The sequence below is a fragment of the Sceloporus occidentalis genome, unplaced genomic scaffold (genome assembly GCF_023333645.1).
Source record: "Sceloporus occidentalis isolate IW3139 unplaced genomic scaffold, rSceOcc1.0.p SCAF_40, whole genome shotgun sequence".
NCBI classification, from domain to species: Eukaryota; Metazoa; Chordata; class Lepidosauria; order Squamata; family Phrynosomatidae; genus Sceloporus; species Sceloporus occidentalis.
Window position 1 is genome coordinate 916,291 of NW_028317020.1, and position 16,755 is coordinate 933,045.

General features: G+C 37.3%; 1 protein-coding gene across 3 annotated transcripts in view; it reads left to right on the plus strand.

The window, feature by feature from the left end:
* TBX5 (T-box transcription factor 5) overlaps nt 1–16,488 on the plus strand; it is a 28,014-nt gene extending 11,526 nt beyond the window's left edge. Inside the window, exons 4-10 of one of the 3 annotated variants that reach the window (XM_089489579.1) lie at nt 1,444–1,591; nt 11,150–11,302; nt 13,392–13,483; nt 13,716–13,945; nt 15,075–15,077; nt 15,714–15,722; nt 15,923–16,488. In XM_089489579.1, coding sequence (XP_089345705.1) covers nt 1,444–1,591; nt 11,150–11,302; nt 13,392–13,483; nt 13,716–13,945; nt 15,075–15,077; nt 15,714–15,722; nt 15,923–16,488 — 1,201 coding nt within the window. Of the gene's footprint in view, nt 1–1,443; nt 1,592–11,149; nt 11,303–13,391; nt 13,484–13,715; nt 13,946–15,074; nt 15,078–15,713; nt 15,723–15,913 lie in introns of all 3 variants that reach the window. The other 2 variants (XM_089489580.1, XM_089489581.1) reach the window with 2 other exon arrangements.
* The last annotated feature ends 267 nt before the right edge of the window (nt 16,489–16,755 follow it).

Sequence of the window (16,755 nt, forward strand, 5' to 3'; positions counted from 1 at the left end):
AGTGTTAATGTTCCTTTAAATATCAGCCATGTGTTTGTTTTATATGATAAATTTGCTGCTTAGGTTTGGCTCTAATTTGGTGACCTTGCCATGCTGCATATTTGGAGTTGAAATAATGCTTTACAGTAGCTGATTACTTGGTTGCTGCTCTGAAAGTTTGCAAACGTGCACTGATACTTAGGATTGTTTTATATTACATCTTGTTCTACTTAAGTGTGGGCGTTCTGAACATAAACCGCAGTTTTAAAGATGTGTTTTTGGCCAAGTAGCAGCAAAACATTTTCTAGAGTAGCTGTTGACGGGGAAAGGCTTCTGAGGGTAACTGTTTACTGTAACTGGTGAGTTCTATAATCAAAATCACACCCTGCGGGCAAAGTGTGCAAAGCAGATTGGGAACACAGGAAACCGGGGCAGAAACAGATGTATGTTTGTTAAAGTGTCACGTATTTATCATGCACGTATTATCCTTTCATTGAGCCCAAACATGCAGATACTTTCTATTAATTAAGTCTTGCCGCAATTAACCAAAATTCTAGTTTGATGAAAATTCACCGGTATGCTCAATTAAAAATACACTTTGAGAGTTAGTGATTTCATTTGCTTTCACTCTTTACAAATATAAGTAAACATATTCTTTAATAAAGGTGTACAATTGTAATAGAATGGATGACAGAATACCATTATGTAGAATTTATATAAACCACAGAAGTCAATTTGCCTAGCTCAAAGGTGGCGTTACTTTAAAAAAATATATCTTTGACCATAAACTATACTGTAAAATTCAGTAAGCATACCTGGAGATTGCTATTGGAGGCAGTCATGTGGTATGTGAGCGTAAGTCACCACTTACCAGCTGATAGCTTTATGACTTTCCTTTTCTCCATTTACCTTGATTAGTCAGCCATTAAGATCAAGACACTGAATTATTACCAAAATACAGTAGGTTAAGGACTCAGTGTAGATTGGGACAATAATTCTTCAAACATACATGGAATAAATAAGCAGATGTAAGATGTTTTGTATGTTGCGGAAACTAATTTGAAACTGAATTTCTGAAATATAGTTAAAAGCAGTTAATTAAGTGGTTCTACTAATAATGCATATAGCGGCTAATCCTCTTAGATATTACAATACTAAGGTGTTTTGCCAATAAGTATAGATAGGGGCATTTTAGCACAAGTTAAAAATGGAGTCTTTGGTTGAATCTGATACCTTTTATTGGGTCAACATAGGAAAAAGCTGTAAAGTTACTTATGCTTTCGTGACCTCAGAGATCCTGAAACCGTATGCAACTTTATATCTTTTGCTATGTTGGCCCAATAAACTTCAACTAACTACTCCAAGCTGTTTTGGCCAAATAGCAAATGGCCCAAAAAAGCACATACATTTTTTAAGTAATTGACCACTTTGGTTTTGGGCTTTAGATTTTGCATGTTGTTGCAGGTCAGTTACCGGAAAAGCTGAACCTGCAATGCCAGGCCGTTTGTATGTTCATCCTGACTCCCCTGCTACAGGAGCACATTGGATGAGGCAGCTGGTGTCGTTCCAGAAGCTGAAGCTCACTAATAATCACCTTGATCCGTTTGGACACGTAAGTACTTGACTTAATATTTAAGAACATCTACTAGAATACAAAGTACATTTCACCTGCAAAGAAAGTCAACTGTGTGTACAACTTCCTCAAGAAAAAGCAGCTCCTTGGCATTTGTGATATTAGAAATCTACCTGTGTGTCGTGACTAGTATTACTTTCTTTCCTGCTTATATGACATCTTTGCAATATTTGGCTAAGAAGCCCCTATTAAACAAACCACAAGTCCTTTTGCATGTAAAGTGAGTGTTCTTCAGTGAATCCATTTACAGAGCTTATTTGAGGGACATGAAGAAATTATATCCTAAAGACCATAAAAAAACACATGTACAACCAAAACAAAAAGGAATAAAACAGCCAGTTATCATGAACAGTCTGATCTTAACAGTTAATTATGACTGTCTTAAGCAGAGTTGTAATATCATAGTTGCATCTATCACTGAAAAGTTTTTATTGAAGCAGCCAATCAGTGGCAAGGAAGCACTCTCATTGAAATCTCTAGGAGCATTTTCTGCTCATGTGCAAGGGGGTCTGAAAAGACCCCCATCAGCAGCTTACTGGCAGTAAATATATCACTTGCATGGTATGTTTTTATCTCTAAATTGCTGGGGTGGGAAACATGGCCAAATGGATATGGGGATAGCACAAAAATGTATATGGGCCATACAGGGATTATATGTGTTACAGTGCAGATGATGGTTGGACTGTCCCTATAACCCGCAACCATATACAGGCATACATTGAGGTTTAAAAATAACATTTCTGCTATCACCGGACCCTTAATTATAAAATACACTTCTCTATTTACATGTGGAATCCCTCTATATTGATATGTGACCGACACTGCCAGTGAGTAGAAATTAATCTTCTAAATAAATTCATTTTAGTCACTAAAGCATATGTTTGTTGGATAGTTACAGTTTTACTCATTGGCTTCATTATGCATTACAAATGCACAACATGTTTCTCCTCTAAGAGTTGATTTTGAACAATTACTTTAATATGTGAGGAGACTTATGACATTTTAGTGAACGGATTAGACAAATCTAACTCACAGCAGAAATGCACCTTGGTGTTGGCCATTAATAATGTATACTGAAGCGAGTGAACTAAAATTACACCAGTCTTGTGCAATTTCCAACTTAAGTAAATAAACCCTAAGACTATACAGTATGTTTGTGATGTTACATTACCAGACCACACAATTAAACTGAAAGCATGTTGCTGCTTTCAAATTTTTTCTGCAAGGGAAATTTACCATACTGGTTGACTATAAAACAAGATCCTGTTTAGGTATTTTGTACTACAAAATAATATAATCCAACAAAAATAACAAAAAGCAACTCTACTGCATAAAAAGCTCATAAACTAAATAAATATATAAAAAAGGAAAAAGAAATACAAATATACTGCAAAATAAGGACTTAATTCAAATGGTGATCTCCCCCCCCCCTCCCAATAGTCACAGGAGGAGCTGTGGGAATTAGTTATAACTACAGTTATGGATGGAGGAAACCACATTTAAGAGACTTCACTAAAATGATTTGACACTGATATTTATTCAGAGCTTAGCGGATGTGAAATTTCCCATACGAGTTTGAAAGAAGGATAAACGCACAGAATGTTTTTTTTTTCACTTGTAAAAGTGGAACTGAAGCTTTATTCACCCTGTGAAGCAGAACATAGCAATGCAGTGCAAAGGTTCCATCTGGCACCTAAGGGGTTACTCAGATTTATTTTTGTGTAGAAGCCAGGAGAGGAGATGGTAATTGTCAGGAATTACTGTGCAAGCAGCGTGCTGGTCACATCCTTCCATGGCCCAGTGCAGAGAGATTTCAGCAGCCAGCGGGTAAACTTCGTGATCAGACGGTGGTTAACGCAGGTGATGCCAGTAGAGGCAGAGATTAAATCTCACTCATACATCAGTGGATGAATGAACAGGGCTCTTATGCACACACTGCTGTTTGGCAGGACTGTGCTCTGCGGCTTTTCAGGATTGATGGAATGGTTCTCTTGGAAAAAAGCAGAAAGAGAAAGTAACTGAGGGGAAACACACAAGGGGAGGGCTTCTGGGATTTAACCATCATGGTTGTATGGAAGCTTATATTTTTATATATATATATATATATATGTGCACGGAGCTAGATTTCTGAATCCATTTTTTTTCCTACTGAGAGACCTCCTAAAATAATTTCAGGCGCAGTTCTCAAGTGTCAGCATCCTGTTGTAAAATTTTAATGAATTTATTTATAAAAAGCTTTTTGGTCACCATGTGATGTTCACCTCTAATTTCAGTTACTACTGAACACACAAATATAGTCAGAGGGTACAAGGAGGCAATTGCCCTCTTAGCCATTTGGATTTGAAAATTACAGGCCAGAAGCTCATTTTCTATTAGGGTGTGTATCACTTGAAATGGAGCTACTGAACTATCTACAAAACATGGTTTTAGGCAACATTTATACCCAGACTAGAGCCTTTCTGTGCTATTGTATATGCTTTATTTTTGGGCCACTTGGATGAGTCGTCATTGTCATTGTTGCGTACCTCATGTCCATAACTATCATTTTTGGGACAAAAATCATCCAAGGGAGCTAGTTACATAATAAATATAAGTTTGTTATATCTTTTTTTGCCCATTGTACATCACTATGTAATATAACAGAACTAACGGTATATCAAATCAATCAGTAAGCTTGCAAGGGCATGGCCCTCTTCTTCTTTTGTAGATTTTAATTTATTTCACTGACTATATAAATAAATGTAATGTGATGTAATAATAACAATTCAGGCAGATATCAGTTTACTAGTGTACAACACAACATGAAAATACCCTACACTTCTGGTTCTTTGTGTCTACATATGAAGCCAGAACAGGCTTTTTTTTTTCTTGTCAGTATAATATTGCATATACTGCCAAGGTAAAGTATGGAGGAATGTCAAACTACTGTCTTTCTTGTCAGTCCCGATACCCACTTTTCCATTATATCACCCCTTTATATCAACTGTTCTCTCATCTGGTCCCGCGTTACAAACTTCTTTGAAGCCCTTGCCCCATGTGACTACTTCTCCTACCATTAACACTTCGGCTCTCTCCACCAAATGTATCGGTTTGTCTTAGTCTGTCAATTCTTGTCTTGTCATATCCCTTGAATTTATGTATTGTATTAAGCGCTGCGTAAACTGTTGGCGCTATATAAATAAAGGATAATAATAACTACACTAGACCAAACAAGATCTCACACTTTCCATTTTTGCATTAAACTATTGTATGTATATAATACTTCCTGCCAGCCCGTCACCTTCCTTTTCCTTCAGCTAGACTTTGAACTGTTATACGGCCAGCCAAATTGGTAAAATTAAGGAAATTGTGAATCACAGTTAAAAAGCATGAATAATTACATCACTCAAAGAGTGTTTATTTTTTTTAATCTGCTAAGAGTGGCATGGATGGGGGCTGCTAATACTGTTTGTTATCTGCTAAATGCTGCTTGTGAGCACTCTGATAAGGGAGAGTGACTTTGAATGTAACCTTGGAGTTCCTGGGCCTTTCACATGGAGATATCATTTTACATGTACTGAGGACACGCAACACTACACTTAACCCTTCAGCACCTGATTAACCCCTTTACATAAACACTGGATTTTGTTATATATATACACAAGGGAGTCCAAAGGAGAGTGACGGTCTGAGGTCATTTCATTAATTAAATGCCTTGATGCCTTCAAAGGGCAAAAAACTTACAAAAACAGACAAAAGGGACAACTTGCTTACTAAAACACAAAATATTACTTTGCAAAATATTACTTTGCAGTAAAACCATTTGCTAACATAGCATTCATATTAAAGGTTTTTATTAATAGTGAAGAGTAATAGAGTCATATAATTTATAACGAGCAAATATGAGGTAAAGAGGGACTTGGAGGCAGAGGTTAAGAAGTCGTAACAGTCATATTTGAAGATTCTAGATATGAGGATGAGTATATTCTGTACACTCAGTAACAGAAGACATTAAAGCCAATAATTATCGCAATAGTCTAGATAGCAGGTCTAGGAATGTCCACATGCTAACTCATCTGTGGTGCTTAATTCACATACCTAACAATAGATGGACCAAAGACACTAGCATTTTTTACTATCAGCACAGACAGACAGATATTACATGATACAATTAAGGGAGAAACAACAGGAATCTGGAGAAGGGAAACCATTTAAGCATGGGCGCTAGAGAATAGTTTTACTGTTACTTGTTGCCACAATAGCTTTTTTTTTTTAATATTCAATATTACAATATAAGATTGTAATGGAAAGGGAATAATGTTTTTATTAGCTAAGACCTAATACAGCGACAATATAAGTACTACTATGTAGGTGAACTACAAAGTATCACTCTGCTTAATACGATTTTTAACAAATGTAAATACGTTTTATGAAATATTAACATGTCCTGTGTTGGAGAATTCCAAGCCCTCCAAGCCCTGTATTGGAGAATTCATTATTCCTTAAATACACATATGTATCCAAATAAATTATGAGCTAGGTTCTATTATCTGCCTTAGCATGTACTTTTTTCCCCCAGCGCAAAGTAGCTAATATGGAAGATTCAATTAGCAGGAATTTATCTCGTAATAGTATGTAGCCCAGCATCTGACCTTTTTAGGTAGCGAATTGTCAAATGTTTTGTGTCACTGGTAGACAACCTGTGACTTCACAATTATTTTTTTTATAAACAATTTCACAGATCCAATTGTTTAAATCACTACATATTTTATTATTTTATCAAGATATGGCATAGGTGAGGGCAATGAGAGCTGATACCCAATGACAGTGCACTGTGACCACTTATGCCCTATGCAGTCAGAGTGACTGTCAGCAGATTTTGCTGCAAGGATTGTCTGGCCACAAAGAATTTACTAGTCATTAGCGAAACTGTTGCGGGTTTTCCAGTTTATGTGAACTAAAAGATATTACCAGTAACAAACAAAGGATCAGCTCCAGCTCACATCCACCATGGGATAAGGAGTTCCAGAGACAAAGAGATCTAAGCTGGAAGGAGAGCAGAGGGCAAAAAGAGGCCGGATGGAAGTGCAAGCAGCTTCTTCCAAACCTCAGTCTCTCTTGCAGGGGTTAAGTCTCTCTTCAAAGACTTCTCCAGATAAGTCTTGCTTTGAGCTTGTATATTTATCATAAGACAACAGAGTAAATTCTATCAGCATCCGTTAGCAGAGGTTGGAAATTCCATTTTGACATATCTCATCTGCCTTAACCCTTCACAGGTCACGAAGCCCTTTTTTCAGCAATCTTCTATCGCTGACCTTATCGGTCACATGTACCAAGGGAAACCTGGAGCAAATCCAGTGCAAAATATTAGATTTGGATCACAATTTAACATAATGTTTTGGTTGATTGGAGTTAATCTGCACAAAAACTAACCTACTTTTGCTTTGATATATTTGTGGCTTTTGTGCTAACCATGGGGTAAAAAATACTAAACAAAAGTAATTCTGGTAGACATATTAACATTAAAATTGTCAACTACATTAATATGTTACTGCACTTATTTTCCAAAAATCCTGAAAGATTGTAAGATGATACCATTATTAGACAGTTTTAATTATAGTTTATGGTGTAATAGGGGATTTTGGATTAAACGTAGGTTTTATTAATTCCTTCTATGACAAAATAATGCAATGATTGGCGTGGGATGATAGTGATCGCCATTGTTTTAAGTTTTAAACTGCAAGATGCTGCAACCAAGATGGTACAACAAATGGGGCTATGGATACAACTGGGTCTGGTGCAACATTTTAAAGAACATGGTCTTATAATCGTAACAACCAATATAATTTGCCTGCTGATATTTGTTGCTATGATTGTAAGACCTTTTATCAAACTTTACATTTCTTATACATGGCATCCAAAGTGTTTAGGCATTGTTCTCCCACTCTGGGCTCTGGTGATGTTTCCTTTGAAAATATTCAGGACAAGTTCTGCCTCTTACAAGCTATATAATCACTAGTCTTCAAAAATGTTTATCAATTAATTAATGGAACCAAACATTTGGTATTCATAAATACTATATTGTAGGGATAGACTTTGCACAATGAGCAATTCTGATGCAAAACGGTAGAAGTGGTGCAACAAAGGCAATATTTATAATTATAATACCACCTTTACCACTCTAAATCAGGGCAGCCCTTTACACATAGCATCATAAATCAGCAATGTCATAGAGCGATAGCCAGGGTTACATTTGACCTGTTAGCAGTCATTCTGGTTTGGTTATCCATTCTGCAGGGAATGCAGAATGTGGAAACACTTCCCTGCCAAGGTAAGGTGTAGTAAGGTGTATGCAGTAACCTTGGTAAAATAACGTTGGACGCAAGATGGCTTAGTTGAAATCACATCTATAAAATTTTCCATGTCATAGGACTATGGTGGATACACACTGTTATGAAATATTTAACCTTTTTCCTACCAGACAATGCCATCAAACCATTGAAATCTATTTTCAATTATTAAAATCTATTTTCAATTATTGAAATCTATGCGTATTTTATACTAAGATGTATAATAAATTGGGTTTGCATTTTCTTTTCAATTAAGAACAGAAATCTCTTTTGTGTGAATAGGTAAGATGCAATAACAGTGGCAAATCAAGATAAAATATACCATTCAGAATGCAACATCTATCCAGGCTACATGGAGCCAAAGGGTAATGTAGCGTAAAGTAATTGGAGTAGATGGTGGAAGGCAGAGAGGGAGACTGGGGGTAGGGTAGAGAGAAGGGGCAACAGCCATGCCCCTACTGTGAGCAGAGACTGAGCCAATAAGGCATTATGTCCCCCCAGTCCAAAAGTGCAGCAGTAGCCTCTCAATTAGAGTCTATGTAATGAAATTAAACGCCATTAGATCATTCACCGCTGAGGCCTGCAAGTTACCCACATGTCAAAGGAATTTGGCTAAGCCACAGTGATGAGAGGACCTCGTGAGCAAGGATGTCTCCACTATTGTAAGGGTGGGGTGGGGTCAGCGGGGCTTGACTGTCTCTGACGCCAACTATTTTTGGTACAGAACAAGAAGATATAGGTGCTCGTACAAATATGATTAAAGGGAGAAATTAAGTTGTGTGCGTGTATATGTGTGTGTACTTGTTTGGCCCTTTAAGTTTGCCTCAGCAAGAGTATTTAAAGCTTTGAGAGATTAAATGGAAGGAGTGAGGACTAAAAATGATTAGGACTGAACAAAGGAGTAACTTGAATGACTGGAGTTTAATGAGCAGAAATTTTGGGGATATCCACGTTGCTGGTTCTGGCTTCTTAAATTAGTCTAAATGGCGTGCAGCATAAACTGCAGTATAATGATGAAGTGGCAAAAGTACTGCAAGACAGTTTCGCCTGTGCATGTGAATATTATAATTATTATCATAAAAGGTACCAGTGCCATTACAGCTCTGAAAAAATATGTTAATTTTTAAAATGATTATTAAAGGAATTCGTTCTCAATCTCCATTTTCATGTTAAATGCCTATTGGAGTCCATTTTGCTTGGACTCGCATGCATTTTATTACATGAAAATCAGAGTAGGCATTCTTTAGATATTGGTGCTCATTTTAGTCATCCTCCAGCTGCCTCTGCAGATACCAGGAAGCACTGGTATATATATATACTTCTTGCTCATGCTCTGCAGTAGTCCCATTCTAGTCACCCGAAATGGTGATAGCCATTGTGCCACTATATTGAAATGAAAGATTCCTCAATATAAAAGATAATTAAAGCTATATGACAGCTATATGATCCACATACCGGTATTTAAAACCCGTTTTAAGTTTCATGCTGCCTCCACTATTGGCAGTTGACCTTTAAAGAACACCCAATAAAACTAAGATCAACAAAACTTGTTTAATTTTTCTTACAATAGCCAATTGTTTCTGATTAACAATCTTGGACCAGATTTAACGTGACCTCTAAACAGCAAGACCCTCTACAATATGTTTTTTTATTAGTTATAGTAAATTCCACATACACCTTAGACAAGGTGTGCCTATTTATACATGTGTATAAGTACTAAGTAAAGTTTTATACGTGGATGTGTATTATACCTGATAATTTACTGTATGCTAATGTTATGTGTGAATCCTGCCCTTCTAAATGTGTGAATAAAGATTAATGTTAATAATTATAACATCTGTGGCCTTCGTTTTACCACCCTTCTGTACAACGTTGCATTGCATAGAATGAGTTAATGTACACTGAGCACATTAATAGCCACAGAACATTTTTTTATGTATGTGGTACACTATATAACCATCTCGATTGGAGGGTGCAAGGCTGGTTTTATGCTGCTGTCTCCGGAACCCTGGCTTCCAGCCTCCCAAAATGATGTTTTCTTCCAGGTTCTGTAAACTTTATGGATTTTCCTATTCAGAAATGGAAATCTTTAAAATTTTAAATCCAGATACTTGGGCCTCATTATGTAACCCCTTTAATGCTTAAATTAGAAAGCTTTGTGATAGGAGATTTTAGTGGATAAATCTATACTATTTTTTAAATACTTAAAAAAAATGTAGCATTTCATTTGTTTTATGATGGAACAGAATCAAAACAAATATACATTGTAAAAGTGCAATATTGCTAATAAATTTGTTAAGATGTTTTTCTTTCGGTAAACTTAGCCTTATCCCACTTTACAAATCTCGGGTTAGACATCACCTCCAGTATGTCTAAATCAATCTTTAGAAGGGCACAGGCATTCTAGAGAGAGTTCAGGGAGGTTCATTCTGGAGAGAGTTCAGAGAAGGGCTACTAAAAAAGGTGAATCATTTGCAGGAAAAAAATTAGGAGACACTAAGGGATCTCAATATGTATAGCTGAGAGGAGAGAAGATAGAATGATAAAAATGTGATAAAACATTTAAATACATAAAGGCATTTTAACAAAGCACAAGAGAAACAATCTCTAGATTGTAAGCTTGCGAGCAGGGCTCTCTCCACCAAATGTATCGATTTGTCTTAGTCTGTCAATTCTTGTCTTGTCATATCCCTTGAATTAATGTATTGTATTAAGCGCTGCGTAAACTGTTGGCGCTATATAAATAAAGGATAATAATAATAATAAAAGAGGAGAAATATTAAATCAAGAGGTCTAAAATTAAGATTAGATGCAATGTAAGGACGTTTTACAATATTGAGTTATTGAGTGGTAGATTAAGTGGAACATACTCCCATCAGAAGTTATATAGGTTAATACAGTGTGGGCATATGAACATACAAGTGGCAGGTCCATGGCTATTCTAAATATAAGAAAAGACCAAGAGCCAAATAAAGCAGGAAAGAATGGGCAGACTAGATGGACTGAATCTATTTCTAAGTTTTGTTGTATGTTTTCAATACTTAATGGTAATAACGTATTTGCCAATTTCAGTGCCTACACTGGAACTTCAGAAATATAGGTACTGTACATGTATGAGATGTATTTTTAAATGTATCAGACATGCATATATATATATATATATAGATATTTGTCTAAGTAATGTTTTTTGTGTTTTTGTTTTTTGCAGATCATCCTAAATTCTATGCACAAGTACCAGCCAAGACTCCACATTGTTAAAGCAGATGAAAATAATGGATTTGGGTCTAAAAACACAGCTTTTTGCACCCATGTGTTCTCAGAGACTGCATTCATAGCTGTAACTTCATATCAGAACCACAAGGTATTGAACAGAACCACAAGCTCAGTGCTTCTCTACCCAGAGACATATCACTTGGGATAGCAGAGGTTCTTTGTTCCATTATTAAAAAAAAGTATTTGACAGTACACTGTTAGAAGAGCTACTAACAAAATACAATTTTAATATTGGAGGTACTTGGGTATTACGGTTAATTGGATGAAAGGCTGAGAAACACTTCCCTAACCCACATATAATAATAATACGCGGGATTATGTCCCTTTGATCTCCAGGTGGTGGCATAAGTGTGCCACCCACTCTATGCATTATATTTGTATATAAAGATTAAGTAACAAAGAGCAGCCAATCAAGAAGAATACTATCAACTAATACAATTCATGAAACTATCAGATTAAGTTATTAGGATCGATTTTAGCATACTCATAAACCTATATAATTTGCCTTTCCTCTATAGGACAACTAAGACTCTATCAATAGTATGGCATGTTAGTCCTGCTTGGCCAATCCTGACAAATAGAAGAAAGCATAAAGGACTGGGAAAAAGCTTACATGTATGAATGCTGCCCATAGTGTCTGTGCATGAGTGTCACATTGTCACAGACCTGACACTGCTGAACGACAGGTGTAAGCCAATGAATGGCGATTACTACTAAAAAGCTGCTTGGATTTCACTGAAATAATGATAAGCAAACAAAGTTTTATTGAGCGATGCTTAAGAAAAAGCATCAGCAACCAAAACACAGACATGGCTAAGGGCGATATCGGTAATTTTGTTTTAGGATAAAGGAAACTAAAAAAACATTAGTCTTTGTGCTGTTAAAAGTGACTGTGCCGCATAGTGCAGCAGTGATGGAGTTAAAATAAATCCATCAATCTCTGCTGCCAAACCTTACTCCAACGCATGCACATGTTTTTACTGGTTTCTGGAAATAAACATAGCCAGCCAATCCTTTTTTCTTTTGTAACATCTGTATTCACATAAAAGCAACATTTCTGCCCATGTGGAGAAACCTTAAAAAAGAAATAAAATAAAAATACAATCAGATGCCTGGAAAAAATTCAGTACCACATTCCCCCCCCCCCCACTTAAATAAAGGGAAAGGAGTTCAATATACGGGATTGCAATAAAATTGTGCTTATTGTCTTTGAATATTATTGCTTCCAGGATAATTTAATGCTGCTGGTGGAAAATATTTATATAAACTATCTATTAATATTCTAATATATTTTTACCAGGCATCAGTGAGGCACACAGTATTTAATCTTAATACAACTAAATGACTGTTTTTTTACTCAGAAACACTGCTTGTTTGGCCTATACTTCTGGCTGTCGGCATAGCGGAGTGTGCAGCATCTGTATCTTTTCAGCATAATGGCACACAAGTCTGTTAAAAAAAACAGTAACTCACCATCAAATTAACAAAGATGCTGCCGAACGGGGAGTGGGGATAGATTTCTCAATATCTGTCCCCAGCCACGGCAATAATTCGCAAACATTCGCAAGCAGTGGTGTATTTTGGGCTGCACTAGGCCTGACCCAGTGCAATGTCAAAGCTGCCCCTTACAACCTACCCCTGTCCACCCTGCTGACCACTTGGATATGACAGCACAAGCACTGAACAGCGAGGACAGTGGCTTCAATGGTTGATCCGCCTTAGAAGGAGATGTCGTGCTGGGTGTATAATTGTGCTAACTTTATAACAAACTACGATGATTATTACCACACTTTACAATGAAGATGAGTATGTCTTCATAATGCACATACTTATTTTCCTATCAATCCAAAAACATGAAAACAGAAACTAAAAGCCAACAAGTTTGCCCATTTTTCAAACATGCAGACCCTCATGCTCCTGAATTCTTAGGTTGGAGACAATCTTCTTTGATGTATTGGCTTCCGGACTTGAATTAGGGTTTGCATTGCATATGGGTTAGCTTTTATAGTGTATCACAGATTCTGTCTATCTACAGAATAGTTTGCATTTGTTTACTGGATTTGTGTATTAAAAAACCCATAACATTTTGAGTATGTAACCTGCACCGTTTATTTAGTGCTATGTTTCTATGTATAGAGCACTGCCTTATCCTGACCACAGTCCCATCTTCTCACCAGATCACACAGTTAAAGATTGAGAACAATCCATTTGCAAAAGGATTTAGAGGAAGTGATGACATGGAGCTACACCGCATGTCCAGGATGCAGAGGTAACAATGCCTATATTGTGTCCATCTATTTGGGTGGATTACAGTTTATGGTTTAGATAATAACAATATGGGAGGTATATGAATAAACCACTGCAATTCAAGATTACCTGGGGTCAAGTACTATAGTATTGTGAAACTGTTTCTACCAATCACATCTTTCAAAAATGTATACCTTCAATGACTTGGAGGCATTCTAAATCAAAATATTCCTTTTCCTTTAATTTTCCTGCAGCAAAGAATATCCAGTAGTGCCTAGAAGTACAGTCAGACAGAAGGTGTCTTCTAACCACAGTCCTTTCACTTCTGAGAGCCGCAACATTTCTGGATCCTCAAACCTCAACTCACAGTTCCAGTGCGAGAATGGTGTCAGCAGCACCTCCCAGGACTTGCTTCCAACATCTAACCCTTACCCAGCTCTGCCCCATGAGCCTGGACCCATATATCACTGCAACAAAAGAAAAGGTAATGAATGATTCTCAAAACATGGGACCAGAAGGCTAGACAAGCTGGCCAAATTCTGGAAATGAAAGCAAGACAATCAACGAATACAAAACCACAGGCTGCATTTTTCCCCCAATTGTTCTTCTTTGCTGAGGGTACCCACAAACATGAGACTTTTCAGCATTTTTACAGTATGTTTCCTTAACTATGATTCTCCTTTTTAATGTTTGCATTGCGTGCACCCACACCATTATATTTTTCTTTTTCAGGGAAAGATAGCGCTTTTTTTGATATTATTTTAGATATATAGTCCAACACTTAATATAAACAATACATTAACATAATGAAACATGTTTTTTTTGGGGGGGGGGGTTAATATGAAAATGGTCCTCAAAACAGTACAGTTGACCAAAATACCACAAAATATATTAATGTAAGTGCCTTGAAGTAAAAAAATCCCAACACGCATAGGCCTTTTTTTATAAATGTTTTTTGGAAGTTACGGGACACAAAATGCAACACGCCCGTTCTCTTTTCTAAACTTGAAATTTTTACATTTTATTTTGTGAGGCCTGTGTCTCATTTGGGGCTGTTTAGCAGCCCACAAGCTCAAAATACCCCCACAAAAGAATATACTTTTGAAGAGAAGACAAGCCGGTGTAATTCACATGGAGCATTTGGACACTTATCATGCAACCATGTAGTCACCGATCACTTGCCAAAAAGAGCTGTATTGTTCATTTTAGTTGCTTTTTTTGACCAGACTTTCCATGTTTTTTAGGATTGTTTGCACATATTAGATGGAACTGCAGAAAAACCCATAAAAATATATTCAGCTACATATCCAGATTACAGAAATACCGCACATACATAAAATCTACAGGCACCCTACATACTACATTTCACTGCACAACAACACACAGAATAGGGTAAGGTAGGCACAAAGAAATGGTTAAATGATAATACACTCTACAAACACAGTTTAGATAACAAGCAACACATTTTCACAAGTGTTTCATTTTTTCGGTTTTCTCATGCACCCATTAGGCAACAGCTCCCATCAACCTCATCATCTGTCTGGTGTGATTGCCTGGGATTTCTGGTGTAGGGATCATGAATACTGGTTTCCAAGCACTAGCTCATGTGCAAGGCAGTCCCCTACACTAGGAACCCCATGGTGGCAGTATGCGCTCTACTTTCTTCATGGCACTGGTGTTTTTGGGCCACTTTTTGGACAGCGTGGAACGTCATGAAGGCTTTAAGGGGTTAAAAATGTTCAAAACAAAGTAGTATAGGTATTCCCCCATTAGACCAACACTGCATACCAGAAAATTCTAAATGAAAATATCAATAAGGAAGAGATATTTTTATGTTGGTTTACTACTGTCCCAAAGAAAAGAAATATGTTTGTGTCTAAGTTACAGTGCTGTGTAGTAATGTACATTACCATTGACAAAAACCTGGTTTTAGCTCATTTTGTTCCAATAAGCTTTCTTAATCCGCATACCCGGAGGGTGCCATTTCCATGGATATTTTGGGAAACATTTCCTGCTCAAACACCACACTAAGTTGATTACTTAAGGCGATGCTAATGAAGTCCATTCCTTCAGGGAACCTCAGATTGTCTGGCTAGGTGAAAAGACTGAGCAATTCTATTGTTTACCACAGGCAGTGGGAATCAAAGATAACAGAAGTAGAACATATAAAACTAGCCTTTTAATTAAACTTATGTTTAATCTGCTACTACTAATAAAAAAAAGTAGTGGGTGTTTTTAATCACACTCACAAGAGCATTGTAGTTTGAAAATGAAAACTGTTATCATGCTTTTCATTTTAATTTACATTAAAAAGGATGGAATATCAACTTGCTTAAGACACAGTCAGGTTGCGTGAGGAATGGAGTCCCGTGTCTCCTAAATGTTGGATCTTAAAAATTCTCCCAATAATACAGTTCGATTACACTCTTATGTATTAATTTTTTCTCCACAGTGAGCGAAGATTCAACTGAACACTCTTATAAGAAGCCGTACATGGACACATCTCCTAGCGAGGAAGACCCATATTACCGCTCGGGATACCAACAACCTTCATCCTCTTCATCCACTTCCACCTCCTTCCGTACAGAGTCTGCCCAGCGCCAGGCCTGCATGTATGCCAGTTCAGCTCCAGCTACAGAACCTGTGCCTGCATTAGAGGACATTTCCTGCAACAGCTGGCCAAGTGTGCCCTCTTACAGCAGTTGCACAGTAGGCAGTGGGATGCAGCCAATGGAGAGACTGCCCTATCAACATTTCTCTGCTCATTTCACCTCCAGTTCCCTAATGCCGAGACTGGGAAACCACACAGGCACTCAGCCTGGGGATTCCCACTCAATGTTCCAACATCAATCTTCTCATCAGGCCATAGTAAGGCAGTGTGCACCTCAATCAGGGTTACAACAGCCAGCCGCACTCCAGACCTCTGAGTTCATCTACCCTCATGGTGTTCCCCGGACCCTCTCCCCACATCAGTACCATTCTGTCCATGGGGTGGGTATGGTGCCAGACTGGAGTGACAACAGCTAACAGTACAGAGACATAGTGAGAAGGTTGTTGTTAGGCAAAGGACCTTGCAAAGGTGGACATGTGTTGAAAGGATGCCATCATTTGTGTGCTGGAACCTTATTTCCTGATAACCTCAGAAACATTTACCCAATTCTTTTGTATTCTTCCTACCGCTTACCCCAAGAGGAATCACAAATGAGATGGTGATTAACGCTGGGTAGACTATCTTCCTTAAATGAATTGGGACACAAGATTTACTTTAAGATGGCCCTGTAGCTTGGCACTTCA